The sequence below is a fragment of the Eptatretus burgeri genome, chromosome 8 (genome assembly GCF_056783735.1).
Source record: "Eptatretus burgeri isolate ZD-2024b chromosome 8, Ebu_testis_v1, whole genome shotgun sequence".
Taxonomy (NCBI): Eukaryota; Metazoa; Chordata; class Myxini; order Myxiniformes; family Myxinidae; genus Eptatretus; species Eptatretus burgeri.
In genome coordinates, this window is record NC_140968.1 from 2,531,790 (window position 1) to 2,555,376 (window position 23,587).

Genomic DNA, 23,587 nt, shown 5'->3' on the forward strand with positions numbered 1-23,587 from the left:
CCCACACATGACAGGGTAGCGAACCGTGGGCTACCCTCGCAGCTGGAGATCGGCCAAACCTCTTTATTCGCCACGATCGCCCCCAAGCCCTTCACATCACATCGATCATATCGGACATCCCATCGATTGATCCCAGCCAAACATATTATGCTCACATGTGAACTGTTGGCATTTATTTTAACAAGGTTAAATTGCATCACTCGCGCAACGGAAATCAAATACGCAACAATCAGCAACCCATGAATCACATCGCGTGTCCGCCTCTTGGTTGGCGTCGCGACGTTGTGATGACCTGCTTGTCGTCGATGGTCGCGGTCCACGAACTTCTTGAACGCGACTGGCTCGCTCCAATCCCCCGCTGAAATCGCCTGAACGACACGGGTGCGCACTGTATCATGAGCGCAGCCGAAGTGCGAGAGCTCATCGCGGCTGGCATGGCTCCCGTTGCTCCAGAACCGTGCATCATCGTCGCAGGAAGCAATGAACGGCAGCGCTTTAACCCCGGTAGACCACCGAGACGTCCGTCACCGCAAGTGGTGCAATCGCTTCGCCGGTGTACGTGCACAGCGACAAGGTCGTCTTGACCAGGTGAACACCGCGAAGACCACGAGCCGCCCGCTCGCCCATGACCGACACAGCAGCCCCGGTGTCAACTTGAAATACGATCGGCTCGCCATTCACCTTGACCTCCACTGTGATTGGTCTTGTCACCTCCGGACCAATCGAAAACAGACTCAACATTGGTTGCATCTCCTGCTCCGGGCCGCCGTGATCGCTATGCCCTGGCTGCAGGCCGCTCCCCAGGTCGCTGGGGTTGTCCCAGACCTCGCCATCCAAGACCTTAACGGCGGCCCCCGCTATTCAACACACACGCTTCAGATGTCCCACCTTGTGACAATGCAAACACACGGTGTTCTTATACGGGCACACTCGTCGCAGGTGCGGACCACCACACCCCCAGCACCCCTGGATGTCCATCTCACTCCCAGCGCGTCCGCGCTGCGGCGCGTGCCCACGGCTCGCACTGACAGACGCGCGTGCGACCTGGGGCACCTGGGTCATCGCGTGGACCCCGGGGTCACTCGACATGCCCCAGCCGGAACTTCCCATCACGTCCTGGCCGGCGATGGCGCGGACATCCGTGAGCGTCTGCTCGACAGCTGAAGCAGTCCCGACCGCTGAGTCGAATGTAACGTCGACACTTCGCATCCGCAGAATGGCCGACACCATCTTCGCATCTTGCAGCCCCGAAATAAAGCGATCTCTGACTCGAGCTGGACGCTCCTCCGCCGTAAACTTGCAAGCCACGGCCGAATGCTTCACCCGTGCCACGAAATCTGCAACGCGCTCCTCCGCACCCTTCGCGAGGTGATCGAACTGGTATCGAGCGAGCTGCAATGACTTCTCCGGCGCCATGTGTGCTTTCATCTTCTCCACAATGTCCTGAAACGACAGCCCATCATCACTGCGCTTATCCGGCGCTACTAAATCACTCAGTAGCCGATAATGTTCCGTTGATAGCGAGGCGAGCAAGATCGATTTGCGTTTGCTTTCATCGTCTACATCATTCACGTGGAAATAGCAGCCCAATTGTTCAGAAAACAATTCGAAGTCGTCTCCGACGAAGACGAAGACGATGCACACTACTACAGACTACACAACGCCTCAGGCGGCGCGAACACCTATATCCCCCGCAGGCACGTGACCACTCCAAAACCACTCCTCCACGCCTCCACGACGCTCCCCGCATTGTGCCCTGCCCCCGCAGGCCACTACACCACAACTGCGCTCTGCAGAATTTTTTATGCGTGATTACAAAAAAAAAAAAAAAAACATACAAGCTGACTAACATATCTTGCAAAAACTTCGTTTTGGCAAGATAAAAAACCCGACAAGGACTTTGTCTGTACCTCAATGGAGTACTGCTCTTCCTTAAGCCTGGGGTGAGGGTTCTCTGGCTCTCCTGGATTAACATCTGTCTCTCCTGGATTATGTGGAATCTAAAACTCTCAATGTGATTGGAATCTCCCGTGATACGGCCAATGCACGAGGCATGTTCTCACATTACAGACAAGTCAGTGGCCTCTGGTTTTTGCCGCATCTCCTCCGGTCTATCTCCCTTTGTTAGATCTTCCCTTAGACCCTCCAAGCTCATTCAGGACGCAGCCATTCTTCCACTAACCACTTGGTTGAACTCCCAAAATCCAGGATTACCACACACCTCCACTCCTTTGTTTCTCTTTTCTTCAACTTGTAACTGCCTTCTGTACGTGCTCCAATCTGTACACAGCTTAAAGAAAACGGTAGGCCACCATCTCATGTCATTATTGACATCTCGTGTCAAAAAATTTTTCCTAGCCATGATCTTGTTAACCCTACCATTAACCCTACCTAACTCAACCTCTTTACTTCCTGATTGCTATGTTCGCTTTGTTCATTTCCTTGCTTGTTTTGTCCACCTGTGGCCCCACTGATGCACTGTCCCGTATGAGCATCTGTTATCAGTTCTTTGTTGTTGCTATCACAATAACTTGTGAACCAATTAAGGGATTGAAACCAAACAATTGGCACAAAGATGAATTGACTAGATATTGGGTTTAAAAGGTCAGAGGTCGAAAGTCGTTTGGCCGTAAATTGAAAATCTTTGTTACCATGCCAACTTGTGAACCACTAAAGGTATATCAACCAAACTTGGCACAAGTATAGACTGTAATCCAAAGATTAACTGATTCGATTTTGGCTCCAACAGGTCAAAAGTCATGTGCCTTTTCAAAACATTTTCAAACCACAACTCGAGTGCGAAGCATCTGATATTTTATCTCTTCTACTCATCTCTTTTGCTCTCTCACATGTGACCTTTGACTTTTAATGTGACTTCAACGAAGTTCTAATTGATGTTATAGTTCAGGTTATATTAATCATCTCCAACTTGGAGCCTTTCTTTAAATTAATGTTGAATTGACCCCTTCAAATATATTTCATGAAAATCAACCCATTTGCTTTATCCAACTAGAAACTGACCACCTCTCGGATGATGACATACACTGCATTGTGGGAAAACGGTAAAATTTTAACTGTGAAACATCATGAGACAACACAGTGTTTTATTAAGTGATAAATTTTGTTTATTAGCAACAAATAATTTACAAATACTAGTTTACTTTGCTGCTAAAGTCACTGTGAATATAATTATACAAAAGTATATCTTTTGAATGCAGATAGATTTGTGTCTGATACTGTATGTTTGTAGATTTATACTGAATTTGGTTCCTGCTTTTGTTCCAGCTTTCAGAGATGATGTCTCAAGGAGTTCCGGAAAGTGATGCGTACACTGCACTTCTGGTTTATCTCAACCTGCTGGAAGGTAAAAAAAAAAAAAAAGGTTGTTTGCTAAATCTTAAGCCATAGTTGACAGCAATGTATTCAGCTATATTTCAAAGTCGTAAAATAATTTATATTTATTTACAGGAGCGAGGCTCATAGAAGAGCATGGTCGAGCTGACAGGACAAACATCAAAGGAATAAATGAATTAACAAGGAGGGAGGAGGAGAGGAAATGCTGGATGTAGCAAGTATTATGGTTGGGTTAGGAAAGGTTAATGGGGGTAACGAAGATCATGGGTCAGAATTGCTGACAGATGATCATGGGATGATAAGAGATGACAGTACACTCCTATCTGTAAGCCCTGGAGGGAAGAGTGAGATAGAATAGACCCTGGAAGGTGGTTTGCGTTAGGGAACCAAATATTTTGTATACAAAGTATACATCATTTATACTGTTGCTTGCATGAAAACGACAAGAAAGATGAGAGGAAAGGTCCAAATATGAAAGAAAATGCTGTTGTTTGAACTCGTTTTGAAGAAGCTTGATCACCACCAGATGTTCAAAGGTGCGGGACAGATTACTGGAGAAAAACTGAATAACTTTGAAAGGAAGAAGAACGACTGAACTTTCAAAGCACTTTGTGATAAAAAAAAATAAAAAGAAAAAGGTTTTATTCACAAAATCAGCCTGGTGTTGGCTTGGGTTCCTAGGGTCCTGAGTTCAAGCCCCGTTGGCCGCTGAATGAATATACACCAGGAGGTTGACTCAGCCTTTCATCCTTTCGAGGTCGGCAAAATAAGTACCAGAGTACTGGTAAGGGGGACACTGCATCAGCGGCATAGCCGCGTCCCAACCAATGATGCAACCAGCAGCCACAGGCTGCACTCGATAGAGAGATTCACAAAATCTGGGCTCATGGAATAGTGAGGTGGCGGAGTACAAAAATAAAATGACGTGACAGTGAGGTAGTGGCATCACAGGTGGACACGGGCAATAGGAAAATATATGAAAGAGGAAGGAGAGTTAAGATTGAGGGAGGCAGACAGACAATCAGTGTGTGGAGAAATAGGGGGGGGGGGCAGGAGAGAATGCATGGAGAAGACAAGATAGACACAGAAGGAAACTCTCTGGAAGGAAAACTGTAAGTTTGGAAGGAGGAGGGATTGGGGTGGGTTAATGAGGGTAGACAAGGATCATGATGTTGGATTGGGGATGATCTAAGATGGTAAACAGCTGTGTTGACCTAGTGGGAAGAATGGGATGGAAGAGGATGTGGAAGTTGATTCCACAGGTGAAATAAAGAGGAATAGACGAGTGGAGGTGAGAGGAACAGTGATTCTGGATTTAGGTAGTTTTACCAGAAGGGGGTTGATAGTGGACCGTGTGTGCCATTGAGAAACCTGGGGGAAGGGGACAAAGCACGGAAAGAGCAGAGGGTGCAAGACCAGAAAGGAGGTGGAAGAAAACAGAGATACCACCAACCTGTTTGCGATGGTGAAGTGATAGGCCCATCTTATAAGTTTCATCGTGGGAGATTCCAATAATCTTAAAGGCCTTGGTTTCCACAAGATCAAGGTCAGCAAAGTGTGAGGTAGGGGAGCCAGTCCAAAGGGGAGAGTAGTACTCCATCAAGCTGTGGATGAAGGACTTGTAGGTGGAAAGGAGTTCGATAAGCATTCCAAGTGTTTGACCAGTTTGTGATTTTTCAAGACCCGAGGAGAGAAAGATGTTGCATTCTGCCCATCTGAAGGATGGGGGATGTCACGGCAGAGAGTGGAGTCATCAGCAAATAGATAAAGAGGATTTTCTAGACAATGAGAGAGATCATTGATGAAGATCAGGAATCTGACAGGGCCCAGAGCACTGCCTTGGGGCACTCCAGTCTTGACAGGGAGAGGAGATTCATTGCACATTACTTTAAATTTGCTTTTACAGAAGTTTGAATCTGAATATATGTATTTTTTTAGTGGGGGTAAGGTTGAGGAATCGAGCAACACACTGTCTGTCGTTTGTCCGAGCGTGAATTTGATACTACCACTAGATTATTTGCACACTTTTCTCATTGTCCTGGTTTCCCGCTATTTTTGTGCCGCTCAAGCTTGGCTTGTTTTACTTCAGTCCATTATGTTGATCACATTAGGTACTCTCCTGTGCAGGATATCAACCTTTTTCTCAATGTTCTTCCTTCAGTAAAAGTAAGTCAGGATGTCTGGGAAAAGGCCATTAAGTGCACATGATAGTGGAAGTGCAATGCAAAAAGAGACCATAAAGCCATGACCTTGGATTTAAAATTGGATGCATTAAGGCGGTTTATAACGGGTGGAAAGCTTCCCCAAATCACGAAAACATTATGGCTTGCTTCGTCTACAGTGAGAACAATACATGACAATAAATACAAAGTCAAAGTAAGTTCTCCAGCTGCTACACCTTTCAGCGCGACAAATTTGTCTCACCAGAGAAGTGATGTGATGGGAAAACTTGAAAAGACTGCTAAGTGTATGGATCGAAGATCAGAACCGGCGTGATGTGCCGATAAACACCAAGATGATTTCGGTGAAGCCGAAAAGTCAGTTTATTGATTTAATGCGTGAACATGATGAAGGCTCTCAAGTGGAAACTTTTGGTGCTAGTGAAGGATGATTTGAAAGGTTAGTTTGCACAACATCAAGACGAGGGATTGAGGGGTGAAGAGGAGAGGGGAGGAGGTAGAGGGGGGGGAGAGAAAAGAGGGAGAGAGGAGCGGGGTGAAGAGAGAGGAGGGAGGTGGAAAGAGAGGAGCGGGGTGGAGAGAGAGGAGGGAGGTGGAAAGAGAGGAGGGAGGTGGAGAGAGAGAGAGCAGAGGCGGAGAGAGAGTGCGAGGGAGGTGGAGAGAGAGGAGGAGAGGGAGGAGAGAGTGTGGGAGGAATGGGGGAGGGAGGAGGAAGGGGAGGGAGGAGAAGGGGGGAGGGGGAGGGGAGGGAGGAGGTGGGGGGAGGGAGGGGGAGAGAGAGGAGTGAAGCGGGTGGAGAGAGGAAGGAAGAAAGGAGGAGGGAGAGCTGGAAGAGGGAGTGGGAGGGAGAGCGCGAAGAGGGAGGGAGGGAGATGAAGAGGGAGTGGGAGGGAGAGCGAAGAGGGAGGGAGGGAGAGCGAAGAGGGACTGGGAGGGAGAGGGCGAGAGGGAGTGGGAGGGAGAGCGAAGGAGGACTGGGAGGAAGGAGGGAGGGAGGGAGAGCGAGGAAGGAGGGAGTGGGAGGGAAGAGCGAGGAAGGAGGGAGTGGGGAGGAAGAGCGAGGAAGGAGGGAGGGAGGAAGAGCGAGGAAGGAGGGAGGGAGGGAAGAGCGAGGGAATGAGGGAGAGGGAGGAGGGAAGGAGGAGCAAGAGAGTGAGGGAGGAGGAGGGAGGGAGGGGGAGAAGGAGGAGGGAGGGAGGGAGGAGAGGGGGAGCGAGGAAGGGAGGGAGGGGAGCGAGGGGAGGGGGAGCGAGGGAGAGGGAGGGAGGGGAAGGGAGGGAGGGAGTGGGAGGGGGGGCGAGGGAGGAGGGAGTGGAGGGGGAGGGAGGGAGGAGGGAGGAGGAGGGAGTGGGAGGGGAGCGAGGGGGAGGGAGGGGCGAAGAGGGGGGAGAGAGGGGCGAGGGGGGAGGAGGGGGAGCGAGAGGGAGGAGGGAGTGGGAGGGGAGCGAGGGAGGAGGGGGTGGGAGGGGAGCGAGGGAGGAGGGAGTGGGAGGGGAGCGAGGGAGGAGGGGAGGGAGGAGCGAGGGAGGCGAGGAGGAGGGAGGGGAGGGGAGGGAGGGGGAGGGGAGCGAGGGAGGAGGGAGCGAGGGAGGGAGGGAGGGAGAAGGGGAGGGAGGGAGCGAGGGAGGGAGGGAGAAGGGGAGGGAGCGAGCGAGGGAGGGAGGGGAGCGAGGGAGGAGGGAGTGGGAGGGGAGCGAGGGAGGAGGGAGTGGGAGGGGAGCGAGGGAGGAGGGAGTGCGAGGGGAGCGAGGGAGGAGGGAGTGGGAGGGGAGCGAGGGAGGGGAGGAGGGAGGGAAGGGAGTGGGAGGGGAGGAGGGAGTGGGAAGGGAGTGGGAGGGGAGGAGGGGAGGGAGGGAAGGGGAGGGGAGGGGAGCGAGGGAGGGAGTGGGGAGGGGAGGGGAGGGAGTGGGGAGGGGGAGCGAGGGAGGAGGGGAGGAGGGAGGGGGAGCGAGGGAGGAGGGAGGGGAGGGGAGCGAGGGAGGAAGGGAGTGGGAGAGGGGAGCGGCAGGGAGGAGGAGTGGGAGGAAGTGGGAGCGAGGGAGGAAGGGAGGGAGGGGGAGCGAGGGAGGAAGGAGGGAGGGGGAGGGGAGCGAGGGAGGAAGGGAGGGAGGGAGCGAGAGGGAAGGGGAGGATTAGGGAGGGAGGGAGGGAGTGGGAGAGTGGGAGAGCGAGGAAGGAGGGAGGGAGAGAGAGCGAGGAAGGAGGGAGGGAGAGAGAGCGAGGAAGGAGGGAGGGAGAGAGAGCGAGGAAGGAGGGAGGGAGGGAGGGAGGAGGGAGTGGGAGGGGAGCTGGGAGTGGGAGGGGGAGAGGGAGAGGGAGTGGGAGGGAGGGAGGGAGAGCGAGGGAGGGAGGGAGAGCGAGGAAGGGGGAGTGGAGGAGGGAGAGCGAGGGAAGGGGGGAGGGAGGGAGAGCGAGGGAGGAGGGAGTGGGAGGGGAGCGAGGAAGGGGATTTTAGGGAGGGAGAGCGAGGGAGGAGGAGTGGGAGGGAGCGGGAGGGAGGGAGGGAGGGGGAGCGAGGGAGGGAGGGAGGGAGGGGAGAGGGGGAGGGAGGAGGGAGGGGGAGAGGGAGCGAGGGAGGAGGGAGGGGAGGGAGGGGGAGCGAGGGAGGAAGGAGTGGGAGGGGAGCGAGGGAGGAAGGGAGGGAGGGGGAGCGAGGGAGGAAGGGGAGGGGAGGGGGAGCGAGGGAGGAAGGAGGGAGGGAGCGAGGGAGGAGGGAGGGAGGGGGAGCGAGGGAGAGGGAGGGGAGGGGGAGAAGGAAGGAGGGTTAGCGAGGGAAGGGAGGGAAGGGAGGGGAGGAAGGAGGGAGGGAGGGAGGGAGGGAGTGGGAGGGAGAGCGAGGAGGGGAGGGAGGGAGGGGGAGCAAGGGAAGGAGGGAGGGGGAGCAAGGAAGGAGGAAGTGGAGGGAGAGCGAGGAAGAAGGGAGTGGGAGAGAGAGCGAGGAAGGAGGGAGGGAGAGAGAGCGAGGGAAGAGGGAGTGGGAGGGAGAGCGAGGAAGGAGGGAAGGGGGAGAGAGAAAGGTGAGGAAGGAGGGAGGGAGGGAGGGAGGGGAGGGAGGGGGAGGGAGGGGAGCGAGGGAGGAGGGAGGGAGGGGAGCGAGGGGAGGGGAGGGAGGGGGAGGGGAGCGTGTGAGGGGAGGGAGGGGGAGGGGTAGGGAGGGAGGGAGGGGGAGGGGAGCGAGGGGAGGAGGGAGGGAGGGAGCGAGGGAGGAGGGAGGGTGGGGAGGGGAGGGAGGGAGGGGAGGGAGGGAGGGGAGGGGCGAGGGAGGGGGGAGGGGAGGGGCGAGGGAGGGGGGAGGGGGAGGGAGCGATGGGAGGGGAGGAGGGAGGGGAAGGGAGGGAGGGAGGAGGGAGGGAAGGGGAGGGGAGAGGGAGGGAAGGGAGGGGAGGGAGGGAGCGAGGGGAGGAGGGAGGAGGGAGTGGAGGGGAGGGGAGGGGAGTGGGAGGTGGGAAGGGAGGGAGGGAGGGGGAGGGAGGGAGGGGGAGGGGGAGGGAGGAGGGAGTGGGAGGGGAGCGAGGGAGGAAGGAGTGGGAGGGGGAGCGAGGGAGGGGAGGGAGAGGCGTAGTGGGAGGGAGCGAGGGGAAGGAGGGGGGGAGCGAGGGAGGAAGGAGGGAGGGGAGCGAGGGAGGAGGGAGTGGAGGGGGAGCAAGGAAGGAGGAAGAGCGAGGAAGGAGAGAAGGGGAGGAAGGAGGAGGGAGGAAGGAGGGGAGGGAGGGGAGAGCGAGGGAAGGAGGGAGTGGGAGGGAGAGCGAGGAAGGAGGGAGGGAGGGTGGGGAGAGAGGGGAGCGAGGGAGGAGGGAGGGAGGGAGGGAGAGGAGGGAGAGGCAGGGAGGGGGAGGGAGGGAGGGAGAGAGGGAGGGAAGGAGGGAGAGAGAGAGCGGGGAAGGGGAGGGGGAGGGAGAGAGCGAGGGAAGGAGGGAGTGGGAGAGAGAGCGAGGAAGGAGGGAGGGGAGAGAGCGAGGAAGGAGGGAGGGAGAGAGAGCGAGGAGGAGGGAGGGAGGGAGGAGGGAGAGTGAGGAAGGAGGGAGGGAGGGAGAGAGCGAGGAAGGAGGGAGGGAGAGGGAGAGACAGGAAGGAGGGAGGGAGAGAGAGCGAGGAAGGAGGGGAGGGAGGGAGGGGGGAGGGAGAGCGAGGAAGGAGGGGAGGGAGGGAGGGAGCGAGGGAAGGGGGGAGGGAGGGAGGGAGGGAAGGGGGGGGGAGGGAGAGCGAGGAAGGGGGGAGTGGGGAAGGAGAGCGAGGAAGGGGGGAGTGGGGGAGGGAGGGAGCGAGCGAGGGAGGAGGGAGGGAGGGAGCGAGGAAGGAGGGAGAGCGAGGAAGGAGGGAGGGAGGGAGAGGGAGGGAGGGAGGAGGGGAGGCGAGGGAGCAGGGAGGGGATGGGAGTCGGAGGGAGGGAGGGAGGGAGTGGGGAGGGGAGCGAGGGAGGCGAGAGGGAGGGAGGGAGGGGAGCGAGGAAGGAGGGAGGGAGATGGGAGAGGAGGAGAGGGAGGGAGAGGAGGGAGGAGGGAGAGGGGAGCGAGGAGGGAGGGGAGGGAGGGGAGCGAGGAGGGAGGGAGAGAGCGAGGAAGGAGGGAGAGCGAGGGAGGAGGGGGAGAGCGAGGAGGGGAGGAGGAGTGAGAGAGAGCGAGGAAGGAGGGAGGGTGAGAGAGAGCGAGGGAAGGAGGGAGTGGGAGAGAGAGGGCAGGAGGGAGTGGGAGGGAGTGGAGGGAGAGGGAGAGGGGAGCGAGGGAGGAGGGAGGGAGGGAGAGCGAGGGAAGGGGGGAGGGAGGGAGAGCGAGGGGAAGGGGGGAGTGGGAAGGAGAGCGAGGAAGGGGGGAGGGAAGGAAGGAGAGCGAGGAAGGAGGGAGGGAGGGAGAGCGAGGGAAGGAGGGAGAGCGAGGAGGGAGGGAGGGAGAGCGAGAAGCAGGGAGTCGGAGGGAGGGAGAGCGAGGAAGCAGGGAGGGAGGGAGGGAGAGCGAGGAAGGAGGGAGGGAGCGAGGGAGGGAGAGCGAGGGAGGGAGGGAGGGAGGGAGGGAGCGAGGGAAGGAGGGGAGGGAGGGAGTGGGGAGGGAGGGAGAGCGAGGTGGGAGGGAGGGAGGGAGGGAGAGCGAGGAAGGAGGGAGGGAGGGAGGGAGAGCGAGGAAGGAGGGAGTGGGGAGGGAGGGGAGCGAGGGGAAGGAGGGGAGGGAGGGAGGGAGAGCGAGGAGGAGGGAGGGAGGGAGGGAGAGCGAGCGAGGAAGGAGGGAGGAGGGAGGGGGAGAGCGAGGGGAAGGAGGGAGTGGGAGGGAGGGAGAGCGAGGTGAGGAGGGAGGGAGGGAGGGAGGGAGCGAGGGAGGGGGGAGGGAGGAGGGAGGGAGGGAGGGGAGCGAGGGAGGGAGGGAGGGGAGGGAGGGGAGGGGAGCGAGGGGGGAGAGCGAGGGAGGGAGGGAGAGGGAGGGGGGCAGGGAGGAGGGGAGGGAGTGGGAGAGCGAGGGAGGGAGGGAGGGAGGGGAGCGAGGGAAGGGAGGGAGTGGGAGGGGAGGGAGAGGGAGGGAGGGAGGGAGAGCGAGGAAGGAGGGAGGGAGGGAGGGAGACAGGAGGAGAGGAGGGAGGAGGGAGTGGGAGAGGGAGGGAGAGGGGAGGAAGGGGGAGGGAGGGAGAGCGAGGGAAGGAGGGAGGGAGGGAGGGAGGGAGAGCGAGGAAGGGAGGGAGGGAGGGGAGGGAGGAGGGAGGGAGGAGGGAGGGAGGGAGGGAGGGAGAGCGAGGAGGGGAGGGAGAGAGGGAGGGAGGGAGGGAGGGGAGGGGGAAGGGAGGGAGGGAGGGAGTGGGAGAGAGCGAGGAAGGAGAGGAGGGAGGGAGGAGCGAGGAGAGGGAGGGAGAGCGAGGAAGGGGGGAGGGAGGGAGAGAGGGAAGGGGAGGGAGGGAGGGAGAGCGGGGAAGGGGGGAGTGGGAGGGAGGGAGGGAGAGCGAGGAAGGGAGGGAGGGAGGGGAGCGAGGGAAGGGAGGGAGGGAGAGCGAGGAAGGAGGGAGGGAGGGAGGGAGAGCGAGGAGGAAGGAGTGAGGGAGGGGGAGCGAGGGAGGAGGGAGGGAGTGGGAGGGAGGGAGAGCGAGAGGAGGGCGGGGAGGGAGGGAGGGAGGGAGGGAGAGCGAGGAAGGAGGGAGGGAGGGAGGGAGAGCGGGAGGAAGGAGGGAGTGGGAGGAGGGAGAGCGAGGAAGGAGGGAGTGGGAGGGAGGGAGAGCGAGGGAGGAGGGAGGGGAGGGAGAGCGAGGAAGGAGTGGGGAGGGAGCGAGAGGAAGGAGTGGGAGGGGGAGCGTGGGAAGGGAGGGAGAGGGCGAGGGAGGGAGGGGGGGAGGGAGGGAGGGAGAGCGAGGAAGGAGGGAGGGAGGGAGGGAGAGCGAGGAAGGAGGGAGGGAGGGAGAGCGAGGGAAGGAGGGAGGGAGGGAGGGAGAGCGAGGGAAGGAGGGAGAGGGAGGGGAGAGGAGGGAGTGAGGGAGGGAGAGCGAGGAAAGGGAGGGAGGGAGGGAGGGAGAGCGAGGAAAGGGAGGGAGGGAGGGAGAGAGCGAGGAAGGAGGGAGGGAGGGAGGGAGAGCGAGGAAGGAGGGAGGGAGGGAGGGAGAGCAGGAAGAGGGAGGGAGAGGGAGAGCGAGGAAGGGAGGGAGAGAGCGAGGAAGGAGGGAGGGAGAGCGAGGGGAAGGGAGGGAGGGGGAGAGAGGAAGGGAGGGAGGGAGGGAGGGAGGGAGAGAAGGGGGAGGGAAGAGAGCGAGGAAGGGAGGGGGAGTGGGAGGAGAGCGAGGTGAGGGAGGGAGCGAGGAAGGAGGGAGAGCGAGGAGGGAGGAGGAGGGAGGGAGGGAGGGAGGAGGGAAGGAGGGAGAGCGAGGAAGGAGGGAGGGAGGGAGGGAGAGCGAGGAAGGAGGGAGGGAGGGAGGGAGAGCGAGGAAGGAGGGGGAGGGAGGGAGGGAGAGCGAGGAAGGGAGGGAGGGAGGGAGAGCGAGGAAGCAGGGAGTGGGAGGGAGGGAGAGCGAGGGAAGGAGGGAGTGGGGAGGGAGGGAGAGCGAGGAAGGAGGGAGGGAGGGAGGGAGAGCGAGGAAGGAGGGAGGGAGGGAGGGAGAGCGAGGAAGGAGGGAGGGAGGGAGGGAGAGCGAGGGAAGGAGGGAGGGAGGGAGGGAGAGCGAGGAAGGAGGGAGGGAGGGAGGGAGAGCGAGGAAGGAGGGAGGGAGGGAGGGAGAGCGAGGAAAGGAGGGAGTGGGAGGGAGGGAGAGCGAGGGAAGGAGGGAGTGGGTGGGAGGGAGAGCGAGAAGGAAGGAGGGGAGGGAGGGAGGGAGAGCGAGGAAGGAGGGAGGGAGGGAGGGAGAGCGAGGAAGGAGGGAGTGAGGGAGGGAGAGCGAGGAAGGAGGGAGTGGGAGGGAGGGAGAGCGAGGAAGGAGGGAGGGAGGGAGGGAGAGCGAGGAAGGAGGGAGTGGGAGGGAGGGAGAGCGAGGGAAGGAGGGAGGGAGGGAGGGAGGGAGAGCGAGGAGGGAGGGAGGGGGAGGGAGGGAGAGCGAGGAAGGAGGGAGGGAGGGAGGGAGAGCGAGGAAGGAGGGAGGGAGGGAGGGAGGTGAGCGAGGATGAAGGAGGGAGGGAGGGGAGGGAGGGAGAGCGAGGAAGGAGGGAGTGGGGAGGGAGGGAGAGCGAGGAAGGAGGGAGGGAGGGAGGGAGAGCGAGGAAGGAGGGGAGGGAGGGAGGGAGGGAGAGCGAGGAAGGAGGGAGGGGGAGGGAGGGAGAGCGAGGAAGGAGGGAGGGAGGGAGGGAGAGCGAGGAAGGAGGGAGGGAGGGAGGGAGAGCGAGGGAAGGAGGGAGGGAGGGAGGGAGAGCGAGGTCGAAGGAGGGAGGGAGGGAGGGAGAGCGAGCGAGGGATGGGAGGGAGAGCGAGGAAGGAGGGAGGGAGGGAGGGAGAGCGAGGAAGGAGGGAGGGGAGGGAGGGAGGGAGGAGGAGGGAGGAAGGGAAGGAGGGAGTGAGGGAGGGAGGGAGAGCGAGGAAGGAGTGAGGGAGGGAGGGAGAGCGAGGAAGGAGGGAGGGAGGGAGGGAGAGCGAGGGAAGGAGGGAGGGAGGGAGGGAGAGCGAGGAAGGAGGGAGGGAGGGAGGGAGAGCGAGGAAGGAGGGAGGGAGGGAGGGAGAGCGAGGAAGGAGGGAGTGGGGAGGGAGGGAGAGCGAGGAAGGAGGGAGGGAGGGAGGGAGAGCGAGGAAGGAGGGAGGAAGGAGGGAGGGAGGGAGAGCGAGGAAGGAGGGAGGGAGGGAGGGAGAGCGAGGAAGGAGGGAGGGAGGGAGGGAGAGCGAGGAAGGAGGGGAGGGAGGGAGGGAGAGCGAGGAAGGAGGGAGGGAGGGAGGGAGAGCGAGGAAGGAGGGAGTGGGAGGGAGGGAGAGCGAGGAAGGAGGGAGTGGGAGGGAGGGAGAGCGAGGAAGGAGGGAGGGAGGGAGGGAGAGCGAGGAAGGAGGGAGGGAGGGAGGGATGAGCGAGGAGCGAGGGAGTGGCAGGGAGGGAGAGCGAGGAAGGAGGGAGTGGGAGGGAGGGAGAGCGAGGAAGGAGGGAGTGGGAGGGAGGGAGAGCGAGGAAGGAGGGAGTGGGAGGAAGGAGGGAGAGCGAGGAAGGAGGGAGTGGGAGGGAGGGAGAGCGAGGAAGGAGGGAGTGGGAGGGAGGGAGAGCGAGGAAGGAGGGAGTGGGAGGGAGTGGGAGAGCGAGGAAGGAGGGAGGCGGAGGAGGGAGGGAGAGGAGAGCGAGGGAGAGGGAGGGAGTGTAGGAGGGAGGGAGTCAGCGAGGAGGGAGAGGAGGGAGGGAGGGAGGGAGAGCGAGGAAGGAGGGAGGAGGAGGGAGAGCGAGGGAAGGAGGGAGTGGGAGGGAGGGAGAGCGAGGAAGGAGGGAGGGAGGGAGGGAGAGCGAGGGAGGGAGAGCGAGGAGGGAGAGCGAGGGAAGGGAGGGAGGGAGGGAGAGGAAGGAGGGAGGGAGGGAGGGAGAGCGGGAAGGAGGGAGGGAGGGAGGGAGGAAGGGAGGAGGGAGGGAGGGAGAGCGAGGAAGGAGGGAGTGGGAGGGAGGGAGTGGGAGCGAGGAAGGAGTGGGAGGGAGGGAGGAGAGAGGAAGGAGGGAGGGAGGGAGGGAGAGTGAGGAAGGAGGGAGGAGGGAGGGAGAGCGAGGAAGGAGGGAGTGGGAGGGAGGGAGCGAGGAAGGAGGGAGGGAGGGAGGGAGGCGAGGGAGGAGGGAGTGGGGAGGGAGGGAGGGAGTGGGAGGGAGGAGGGAGAGCGAGGAAGGAGGAGGGAGGAGGGAGAGCGAGGAAGGAGGGAGAGCGAGGCAGGAGGGAGAGCGAGGAAGGAGGGAGAGCGAGGCAGGAGAGAGTGGGAGTTACAGGCAGGAGAGAGTTACAAAAATTTCCAATGATAACTGTGCTCTGCAGAATTTTTTATACGTGATTACAGACAAACAAAATAAAAACAAAAAAAAAAACCTTCCAAGCTGACTAACATATCTTGCAAAAACTTCGTTTTGGCAAGATAACAAGTAATCCAGCAATAAAACAAACAAACGGAGTGAAAACTGAGTACTCCCTTCCTTCAGCACCCAGTGATGGCGTCATGCATCGCCTGGATATGGAATTGGGAAGGAGCAGTGTACAATACTTCTCGAAGCAGTATAAAAATATTGTGACGTCCACGGGACTTGAACAGTCCCGCCAACGTAGGATGTGCCGAAACGATGGAGGCGGTTTATTTTTTTATAACCCAAGGATGGCGCTTTTAATCGCTCTCCAGCAAACGGGACAAGGAAGGTGGCAGGAGTCGCTTTTCACTGAGTTAATAATGTTTATTTCTCTAACCAGAACGATAATAAGACTCGGCAAGAGGAGGGATCCGGGGGCGATTCGACGGGAGGTGGTGTGGATTCGGGCGTGGGGGGAACACAAACAATTCCAATGGATATACAAATCTCAAACCCTCGAAGGCGCCAGGTACACACACACACACACACACACACACACACACACACACACACACACACACACACACACACACACACACACACACACACACACACACACACACACACCCACAAAACGTAGCTCGTGGTCAGGCTTGCCCGTGGTTTCGACGTAAAAGTAACTGGATTGGTGCTGGACGAGCTGGCGTTGCGCCCGTCAGGGCAGGAGACATGGTGGTGCCGAGGTTCCGTCAGCCCTTCCGCGCAGAACCGCGGTTTTTTTTTTTGGTTTTTTTTGTATACCTTGTCGAGGCTCGTATGAGAGCTAACACACAACTCGCAGCAAGGGGGCATGAGACAAGAGGGGCGGGAGTGGAAGGGACAAAACAGTGGGGAACAGACTTATTAGGTGAACTGTGGAAGGGAGAGGGATGGGGATGGGACAGGGAATATGGCGAAGAGAAGATGACATTACAGGTACTTTCAGGAAGGAAAGCTGGGGAATTGAACGAAGTGGGCTTGGGTGGATTATCGGGGGTAGAAAAGATCGAGGATTTGGATGGGGAATGATAAGAGGTGGTGGTGAACAGCTGTTTTGAAAGCCTGGAGGGAAGAATGGGAAGGAATAGAGTGAGGAAGTTTATTCCAAAGGTGGGAAAAAAGAGGAATGAAAGAGTGAAGATGAGCAGTGATTCGTGATTTTGGTAGTTTTACCAGAAGGGGGTTGTTGGCGGACCTTGAGCGCCCTGTGGAAATGTGGTGGGGACAAATCGCAGAGAGAGCAGGGGGGCAAGGCTGGAGACCACAGAAAGACCACCGACCAACCTGCGGTGATTGGGTGAGAGGCCCAAAGACTCAGCTTCATTGCAGGAGATGCTGATGATCCTAAATGCCCTGTGACTGGAGCTCACAGGTTTCCGGCCTGTGAGCTCCAACCAGCCACCGTGGTGCAGTTCCTGGTGGTGTCGACCTACTGATGTAGGCTCAAGACTGCTCACAGCCGCCAGGGAGCCAGTTCTAGCGCCAAGATGCAAGCAGGAGAGGGAGGCAGGTCCGCCCGCCGTTCGGTCCCGTACTCCGAGCCAGCAGAACCCGAGGGCCAACCGAGGTGAGGCACGAGGCACAGCAAGGCCACGAGACACGACAAATCGAGGAACGAACAAGCGCAACCAGAGAGAGAGAGAGCTCTGTGGTGCCACCTCGACGAGAGCTTTTTCCTTTCTCCCGAACAGAATCTTTTTATACTCGAGTCCTCGTCACTTCCAATCGAGCCCTTTTATTGGCCCTCTGCCGTCGCCTTCCGCCAATCGTGATCAAGGGGCGGAGCCACCCGCAGCACTGTCCTGTTACGTCATGGCAAGCCTACAGGGAATACTAAAAGGTGATACGCATAAACACTTACACTAAACCGTCTCCCTATCTAATTACGTGACAATTATCATTTCCCCCTTAAAGAAATGGACATTTACAGACGATTTATCACCACTGAATTGCTACTTATTACATCGAGATCTTGGTACAACTCGAACAGCATGGCATACCTGATTAAACATCCTAATTACCCTTTGAATGCATACCCCCCCCCCTCTCAGACGTAACAATATATACCAGTACATGGAAGGAACACAAGCAATTGCACCGCAGCCACGCCGACAGGAGCACAAACAAACATGTACGTCATAAAAATATACATTTTTTGAGTGTTTCACTTCATTTTACATCCTCATTGAGATTCACAGATAGCTGTACAATATGTTTGTGAAGCACAACATGCTGTCTGTTCATTAAACCCTTTGGGACCAGGTTGGCACAGCTAGTAATCACAAAAGCTGAGTGGTTGATAAATGTAATTGTGTTTAATCCCTTTGCACGAAGCACGGACATTACATACTGGTGATGCTGCCCGAACAAAGACCCTCCCAACTCCTCCACCATCACGACCCAACCTTTCCCTAACACCCTCACCCTCCACTGTGAAGGCTTTCATAAATTAATTTTTAAAAAATCTGAATCCCTTTCTTTAAAACGTTTCACATCAAAACAGATTGCAAACAGTTGCCCAATATTTAAATACTGTACACATCATTAAATTAATAAATATGCATGCACTGCATGTCGGTCATGGGAAAAGGGGTTAAAATTTTGAATCGAAAACAGTTTGCATTGACATGTGCAAATCTTCTGAAGTGGAAGCTCACGGGTCGAAGAAGGTTCATAATTGACTTGCCGGAGCTTCTACCGAGTTTATTTCCCAAAGATTCTGCACAGTGCACGTGTCATAGTGACTGCTATTTGACGATTACATTTACTGCATATGCATGTGAGGTTCTTAAACATGTACATTGTACATTCTTCAACCAAAAATTATATCTATATCTACATGTATATCTATATCTATATATATATATATATATATATATATATATATATATATATATATATATATATATATAATATTGTTATAGATTTCCGCCGGTTCAGCATGCGCCCGACCTTTTCAGCCCAATCCATGCCGCGCGTCCACCGAATGCGACAATCTCGTCGTAGCTTCCGGATCAACGCCGAAACCCAGCTACGGGTGTTTTTAACACACCATAAACCAGCCAATCCCTCTGTCCACGCGCTACAGGGTCAATCGCCGAATTGTCGATGTACCTAATTATTCGCGCAGACAGAGATACCGGGAGTTTATACCTCGATGGGACCTGCACGAAAATGAGCCGCTTAAAGTGGCTCGTTCCGGATGCGAATGCCGAGCGGTTATATATCGCCAAGTCCCGTTGGACGAGATTATTATGTTTTTCGGCTTTAATTAGCCAGTTAATTCCCCGAACACTCCATGGCAGTCGATGTGAGGAAGGGACGCAACGAGCAGGTGACATTAACAATGGGGAACATTTATTTTAAACACAGGCATGCAAGCAATGAATGGGGATAGGGGACAGGACACGAGCAAAAAGCCTATAGCCGAGTTCTATCAGAATGCAGGTATATACAGGCACTTAACAACAATTCTACTTTAAGGACAAGGCACCACAGACTTTCATACAAAACCCAAGAAAGTAAAGACACAGGCTCGTAAACCTTTAATGTTCCTCGGAGTTGGGATGACCAAGGGAGCTCCGAGAGGCCGGGCAGGTTAACTCGCCGCCCTTGTGACGACTCGATGGGTTTTTTTTCGGCGACCCTCGGAATCTGTCTCTCTGGCTCGTTTCCAACGCGGCAGCGGTTGCAATGGCGGCTTGGCTGGTCCAGGGCCAGGCAGCGCGCCCGACTTTCCATGGCCGTCTCCTCGACGACTCCAACGAACTGCCCTCAGTTCAACTGCTGCTCGCCCACCAACTGCCAACTGCCAACTTCAACACCAACTCACCAACTCCGCCACCAACCAACTCCCCACCCTCGGCGTTCCAACGCGGCCCTTTATCGGGTCTGGGGCGTTCGCCCCTCCCTTCCCGGCGCATGGGGGAAAATCCCAGGAGTGATCGGCTTGCCTCTGTTGTTGTAATAACCGTCATTTCTGTTTCCTTCTTCGAGTGGCTTTCTGGGAGTGGTGTTTTTGTTTGTAGAGGACGGTCGCTGTGTTGTGGTTATTGACGAGGTTGTTAAGTTGTTCTTTATTTGAAATAAATGATAGAACAGAATAACGGCTAACTCTGAGATGCACAGCCCGGCACACGAACAAATTCCCGTTATACATTGGTGAGGAAATCTAACCTGGAACACACACTTATCAAAATAACTGATCTTCAGGGAACCTGAATGGTGTTCTGTGAATTTCCACCAACATAACTATATATATATATATATATATATATATATATATATATATATATATATATATATATATATATATATATATATATATATATATATTCTTGTTGAAGCTTTAGCATTTGCAGAAGTTGCTCTGGCAATGTGGCATCAAATCATGAAAAAAAAGTTCCGCTGCATATTTTGTCCCACAGAAATAACGCGGTTGAAGAATCTATATATTAATACTGAAGGACGAATTTTGTGCTCCTCCTTGCGGTCGCGTCACGTTTTTCTCGGTACTGTGACCTGGACTGAAAGAAACTTCGTACCTGTAAGAGTGCATCGCACATAGTGGCAATAGTCAAACTTCAACTCTGAAGCAGAATAAACATTTTTTGTTTTACATTCATTTACATGGCGACGTGTGACGTCACTGCTGAGAGGCGTCAGGACGTCATGACATCATCGGTCATTCGGTGACGTCATTACGTCTGCCGTCGACAGACCGTTACCGCTGAGAGGTGTAATTCCACTCCTCGAAAATAGCGTCTGCAATGTAAAACCCTCTTCTGCACATGCTGACTCCCTCAGAATGTGAATTTGACACAAAAAAATGTAACAAGAAACATTGTATCTTCCATCTATATATTAATACTGAAGGACCAATTTTGTGCTCCTCGCGGTCGCGTCACGTTTTTCTCGCTACTGTGACCTGGACTGAAAAAAACTTCGTACCTGTAAGAGTGCATTGCACATAGTGGCAATAGTCAACTTTCAACTCTGAAGCAGAATAAACACTTTTCGTTGAGATGGGGGCGAGAAGTGAAGAGGCGGGGGCGGGGGATGAAGAGACGGGGGCAGGGAGTGAAGAGGTGGGAGGCAAGGTAAGCAAATTTTTTGGCGGGGGTATGCAAATTGAAAGCGGGAAACGGGGGGGACATGGGGCGGGGGCTAGGGTGAATTAGGTGGGGTTGAGTGTGAGGGGGTGGACAGGCGGGCGGCGGCAAGTGGGGCAGGGAATCAAGAGACAGGGGTCGGGGAGTAAAGAGGCGGGGCCGGGGTCATGAAATTTTTGGGCGGGCGTAAGCAAATTGAAGGTGGGGGGGAATGGGGCAGGGCCGGGGGTGAGTAGGCGGGGGCAAGCACGCCCTGTCCAGTCCATGTCCTTCGAGTGTGGGTGAGCTGGTGAGGGTGGTTGAATGAACAGAATCCATCTGTGACGGGGCTTCGGCTAGTGCCACAATATTTTGCACACGTAATGCAAAGATGGCCCCGAAAGCTACTTTACATTGTGGACTGAATTCTATGTTATACTGATCTGGTGATATGGGTCCATGATGTGTGGCAGTTCGTGGCTGGCTGGATGTCCATATTTGCCTAACAACAGGAGTTGTATCCCTCGAGGGGCGTCCAGCGGGGGATCCTGTTACTCGTACTGTCCTTCCCCTTCGAGAGGATGTGCAGATAACACATCAACGGTAAGCGGCTCCATTAAACCCTCATTTTCAACACCAGCTCCTTTCATTGCATTTAACTTTGCGAGTTAGTTTGTATTCAACCTGTGAGTTATGTTTTTATTATTATTATTATTTAACTACTTCGTGATTAAACACTTACACACTTTAATTCGCATAATTCTAATTTTGTGCAGATGGGATTCAGACATCTGGGTCAATCGATGACAACATGCATGGCAATATGAACAAGCCAAAGCAAAGGCAGATGAAACCACCGTCACGTCCATTCATCGATGTTCCTCATCATTTTCAATCGTGTTACTTAGATCAATCCTTTGAATACACCCACTCACCTCACCACACTTATTTTTTTTTGATTTCCCAACGGTGTTAAAATAAACAAAACTACATTTCATCAATAAGTTGAGGGAGATAAACTAGAAGGGATACTTTACTCAAAGTGTAATCGCCCAGCTCCTTCCTTTTATCGATCAACGAGGTCCGTTTAAAAAAATAAAGGGACTGACTTCACAGAAATTTTATTCCAAAATATATATTGAAATCACAGCTTGTCTCCGTCAACATAGTTTCCCTCCAGTCTCACACACTTGTCCATCCTCTTCTTCGATGCACCCCCGGAAGGCTTCTGGAATTCTCCGGAGCTCCGTCGTCACGGCCCTTTTGATGGCCTCCACATCAGGAAATCGGGTCCCCTTGATTACCCCCTTGAGCTTTGGGAATAGGAAAACATCACAAGGGGCCAAGTCTGGCGAATACGGGGGTTGCTCCAGAGTTGGCACGTTTCTCTCCGCCAGAAACTGTCGGATGCTCAGGGCATTGTGAGCAGGGGCGTTGTCATGGTGGAGCACCCAGGCGTTGTTCTCCCAAAGATCCCTCCTCTTGTCCCGGACTGATCTCATGAGATGCCGGAGGATCTCCTTGTACACGTATTGATTCACTTTTTGACCCTGTGGTAGAAAATCGAAGTGGACGATGCCGTTGATGTCAAAAAACACGATGAGCATCACCTTGACATTCGACTTCGACATCCTTGCTTTCTTTGGTCTTGGTGATGCCGGACTTTTCCACTCACGACTCTGCCATTTGGTCTCAGGATCGTATTCAAATATCCACGATTCATCGCCAGTAATGACTCTCCCGAGCAAGTCGGGATCGTCCTTGAGGCGCTCGATAATGTCTCGACAGACAGTGACTCTGCTGTTTCTGGTCCTCGGACAACAGCTTGGGGACCATCTTTGTGCCCACCTTGCGCATTTTGAGATTTTCAGTGATGATGCTCCAGACAGTGTCCTTGTTGATGGAAAGTTCCTCAGCAATCATCCGCACCGTGAGTCGACGATCTGCGCGCACCATCTGCTTCACACGCTCGATGTTGTCCGTCGTTCTGCTCGTTGAAGGTCTTCCAGACCGTGGATCATCTTCAACCTCCTCCCGGCCCTCTTTGAACCTCTCGTGCCATTCAAATTCACGTGTACGTGACATCGTTTCTTCCCCATAGATTTGCTGCAGCATTGCGAAGGATCCGGAAAGTGTTTTGCCAAGCTTGGCAAGAAACTTCAGATTGGCTCTCTGCTCACGACTCATAATGCGACGACTCAGACTGGACAACGTGTAAAGCACGACCTGTAAAAAAACTCACACAATGAACGCAGTCAACCATCACCAATCATATATATATATATATATATATATATATATATATATATATATATATATATATATATATATATATATATATATATATATATATATATATATATATATATATAATATATATATATATATATATATAATATATTGCTGGAATGTTGCGAAAGACTGTGACGCAACCAGTTCATTCAAGTTGTGTAAGTGGAGCACATAGCAGGCTCAGTCCCGTTGCTTTTTAGACGGACCTCGTATAATTAATAGCGTATATGATAGAATCATAAGTTTGTATTATCTTCATTTGCACTTCAACTACACACCACTGACGATGATGACAACATTGCATACATTTAGCTCTTCACTGTAAGTTGGATGGTTAAACACATCAAGTCCCAGCTTTAATCTGTGTGCAACTTGTGGGAGGAAACACTAAAAGGTTGGGCCTTGTATGGTGGACTTTACAGTTCACCTTGATCGAAACACTAATTCTTAAGCCACAGCAGTTAATTCCTCCTTTCTTTCTATTTCTTTCTAGATTGCGTGAAGTTATGAACCTTCTTTCTGCACGCAAAGGAGAAGGTAGTCCGAGATCTGTCTCGCTACAACAGGACAACCCTGCTCTACAGAATTGCCTTGAGCCCAGTTTCCAAGACGATGCTATTCCCAGTTGCAATCAACATCCTTGTACGACTTCTGCTGCCTGTGCAAAACTTCCTCAAAGTGACAACTTTATCCTTTCCCTGGGAATCGTGGCTCGAGATTCTACGATTGTTTATTACGATCTCAGTCCTGGGTTTGTCACTCCAGAGCCTCCAGAAATCGGAAAGGAAACCCGTCAATGGGAACGAAAACATCAATAGGATAACATTAAACTTCTTACCATGCATCGTGTGTGCACATGCTTCAAGGGTAACAGGATACATGATAACGGGACAACATTAGGTGTGTACATTGGAGAGCTGTTATTGTGAAGCATCACAAGGAAGCAGAAAAGGAAACGCTTGCCATTTCGTTTGTCAGGACGTGGACTGCTTGAGGGCGATGAATCCTTTTGATGTAATCATTTCAGCCATCTCTTGCCACTGATGAATAAACCTTCATTGTATTGCGCTTTATCTTCCTTTGCCATGAAATAATAATCAGTGAAACTATAAATGCTAATTGTTGCACTTAACTCCATGCCATGTATTGACCCCACTAAACTGGGTAACATGAATAATTGGGCCATCAAATAGTGTGATCTCTTAAAATTGCCGGATATAAAACCAGATTTTC

At 54.9% G+C, this 23,587-nt stretch overlaps 1 protein-coding gene across 5 annotated transcripts in view; it reads left to right on the forward strand.

The window, feature by feature from the left end:
• Positions 1–23,427, forward strand: part of TSEN15 (tRNA splicing endonuclease subunit 15) — a 39,595-nt gene extending 16,168 nt beyond the window's left edge. For 3 of the 5 annotated variants that reach the window (XM_085890585.1, XM_085890584.1, XM_085890586.1), the window contains 3 exons: positions 3,286–3,364; positions 20,536–20,665; positions 22,848–23,427. In XM_085890585.1, coding sequence (XP_085746711.1) covers positions 3,286–3,364; positions 20,536–20,665; positions 22,848–23,172 — 534 coding nt within the window. In that variant the 3' untranslated portion in view covers positions 23,173–23,427. Of the gene's footprint in view, positions 1–3,285; positions 3,365–16,663; positions 16,813–17,023; positions 17,104–20,535; positions 20,666–22,847 lie in introns of those variants that run through there. The other 2 variants (XM_085890587.1, XM_085890588.1) reach the window with 2 other exon arrangements.
• The last annotated feature ends 160 nt before the right edge of the window (positions 23,428–23,587 follow it).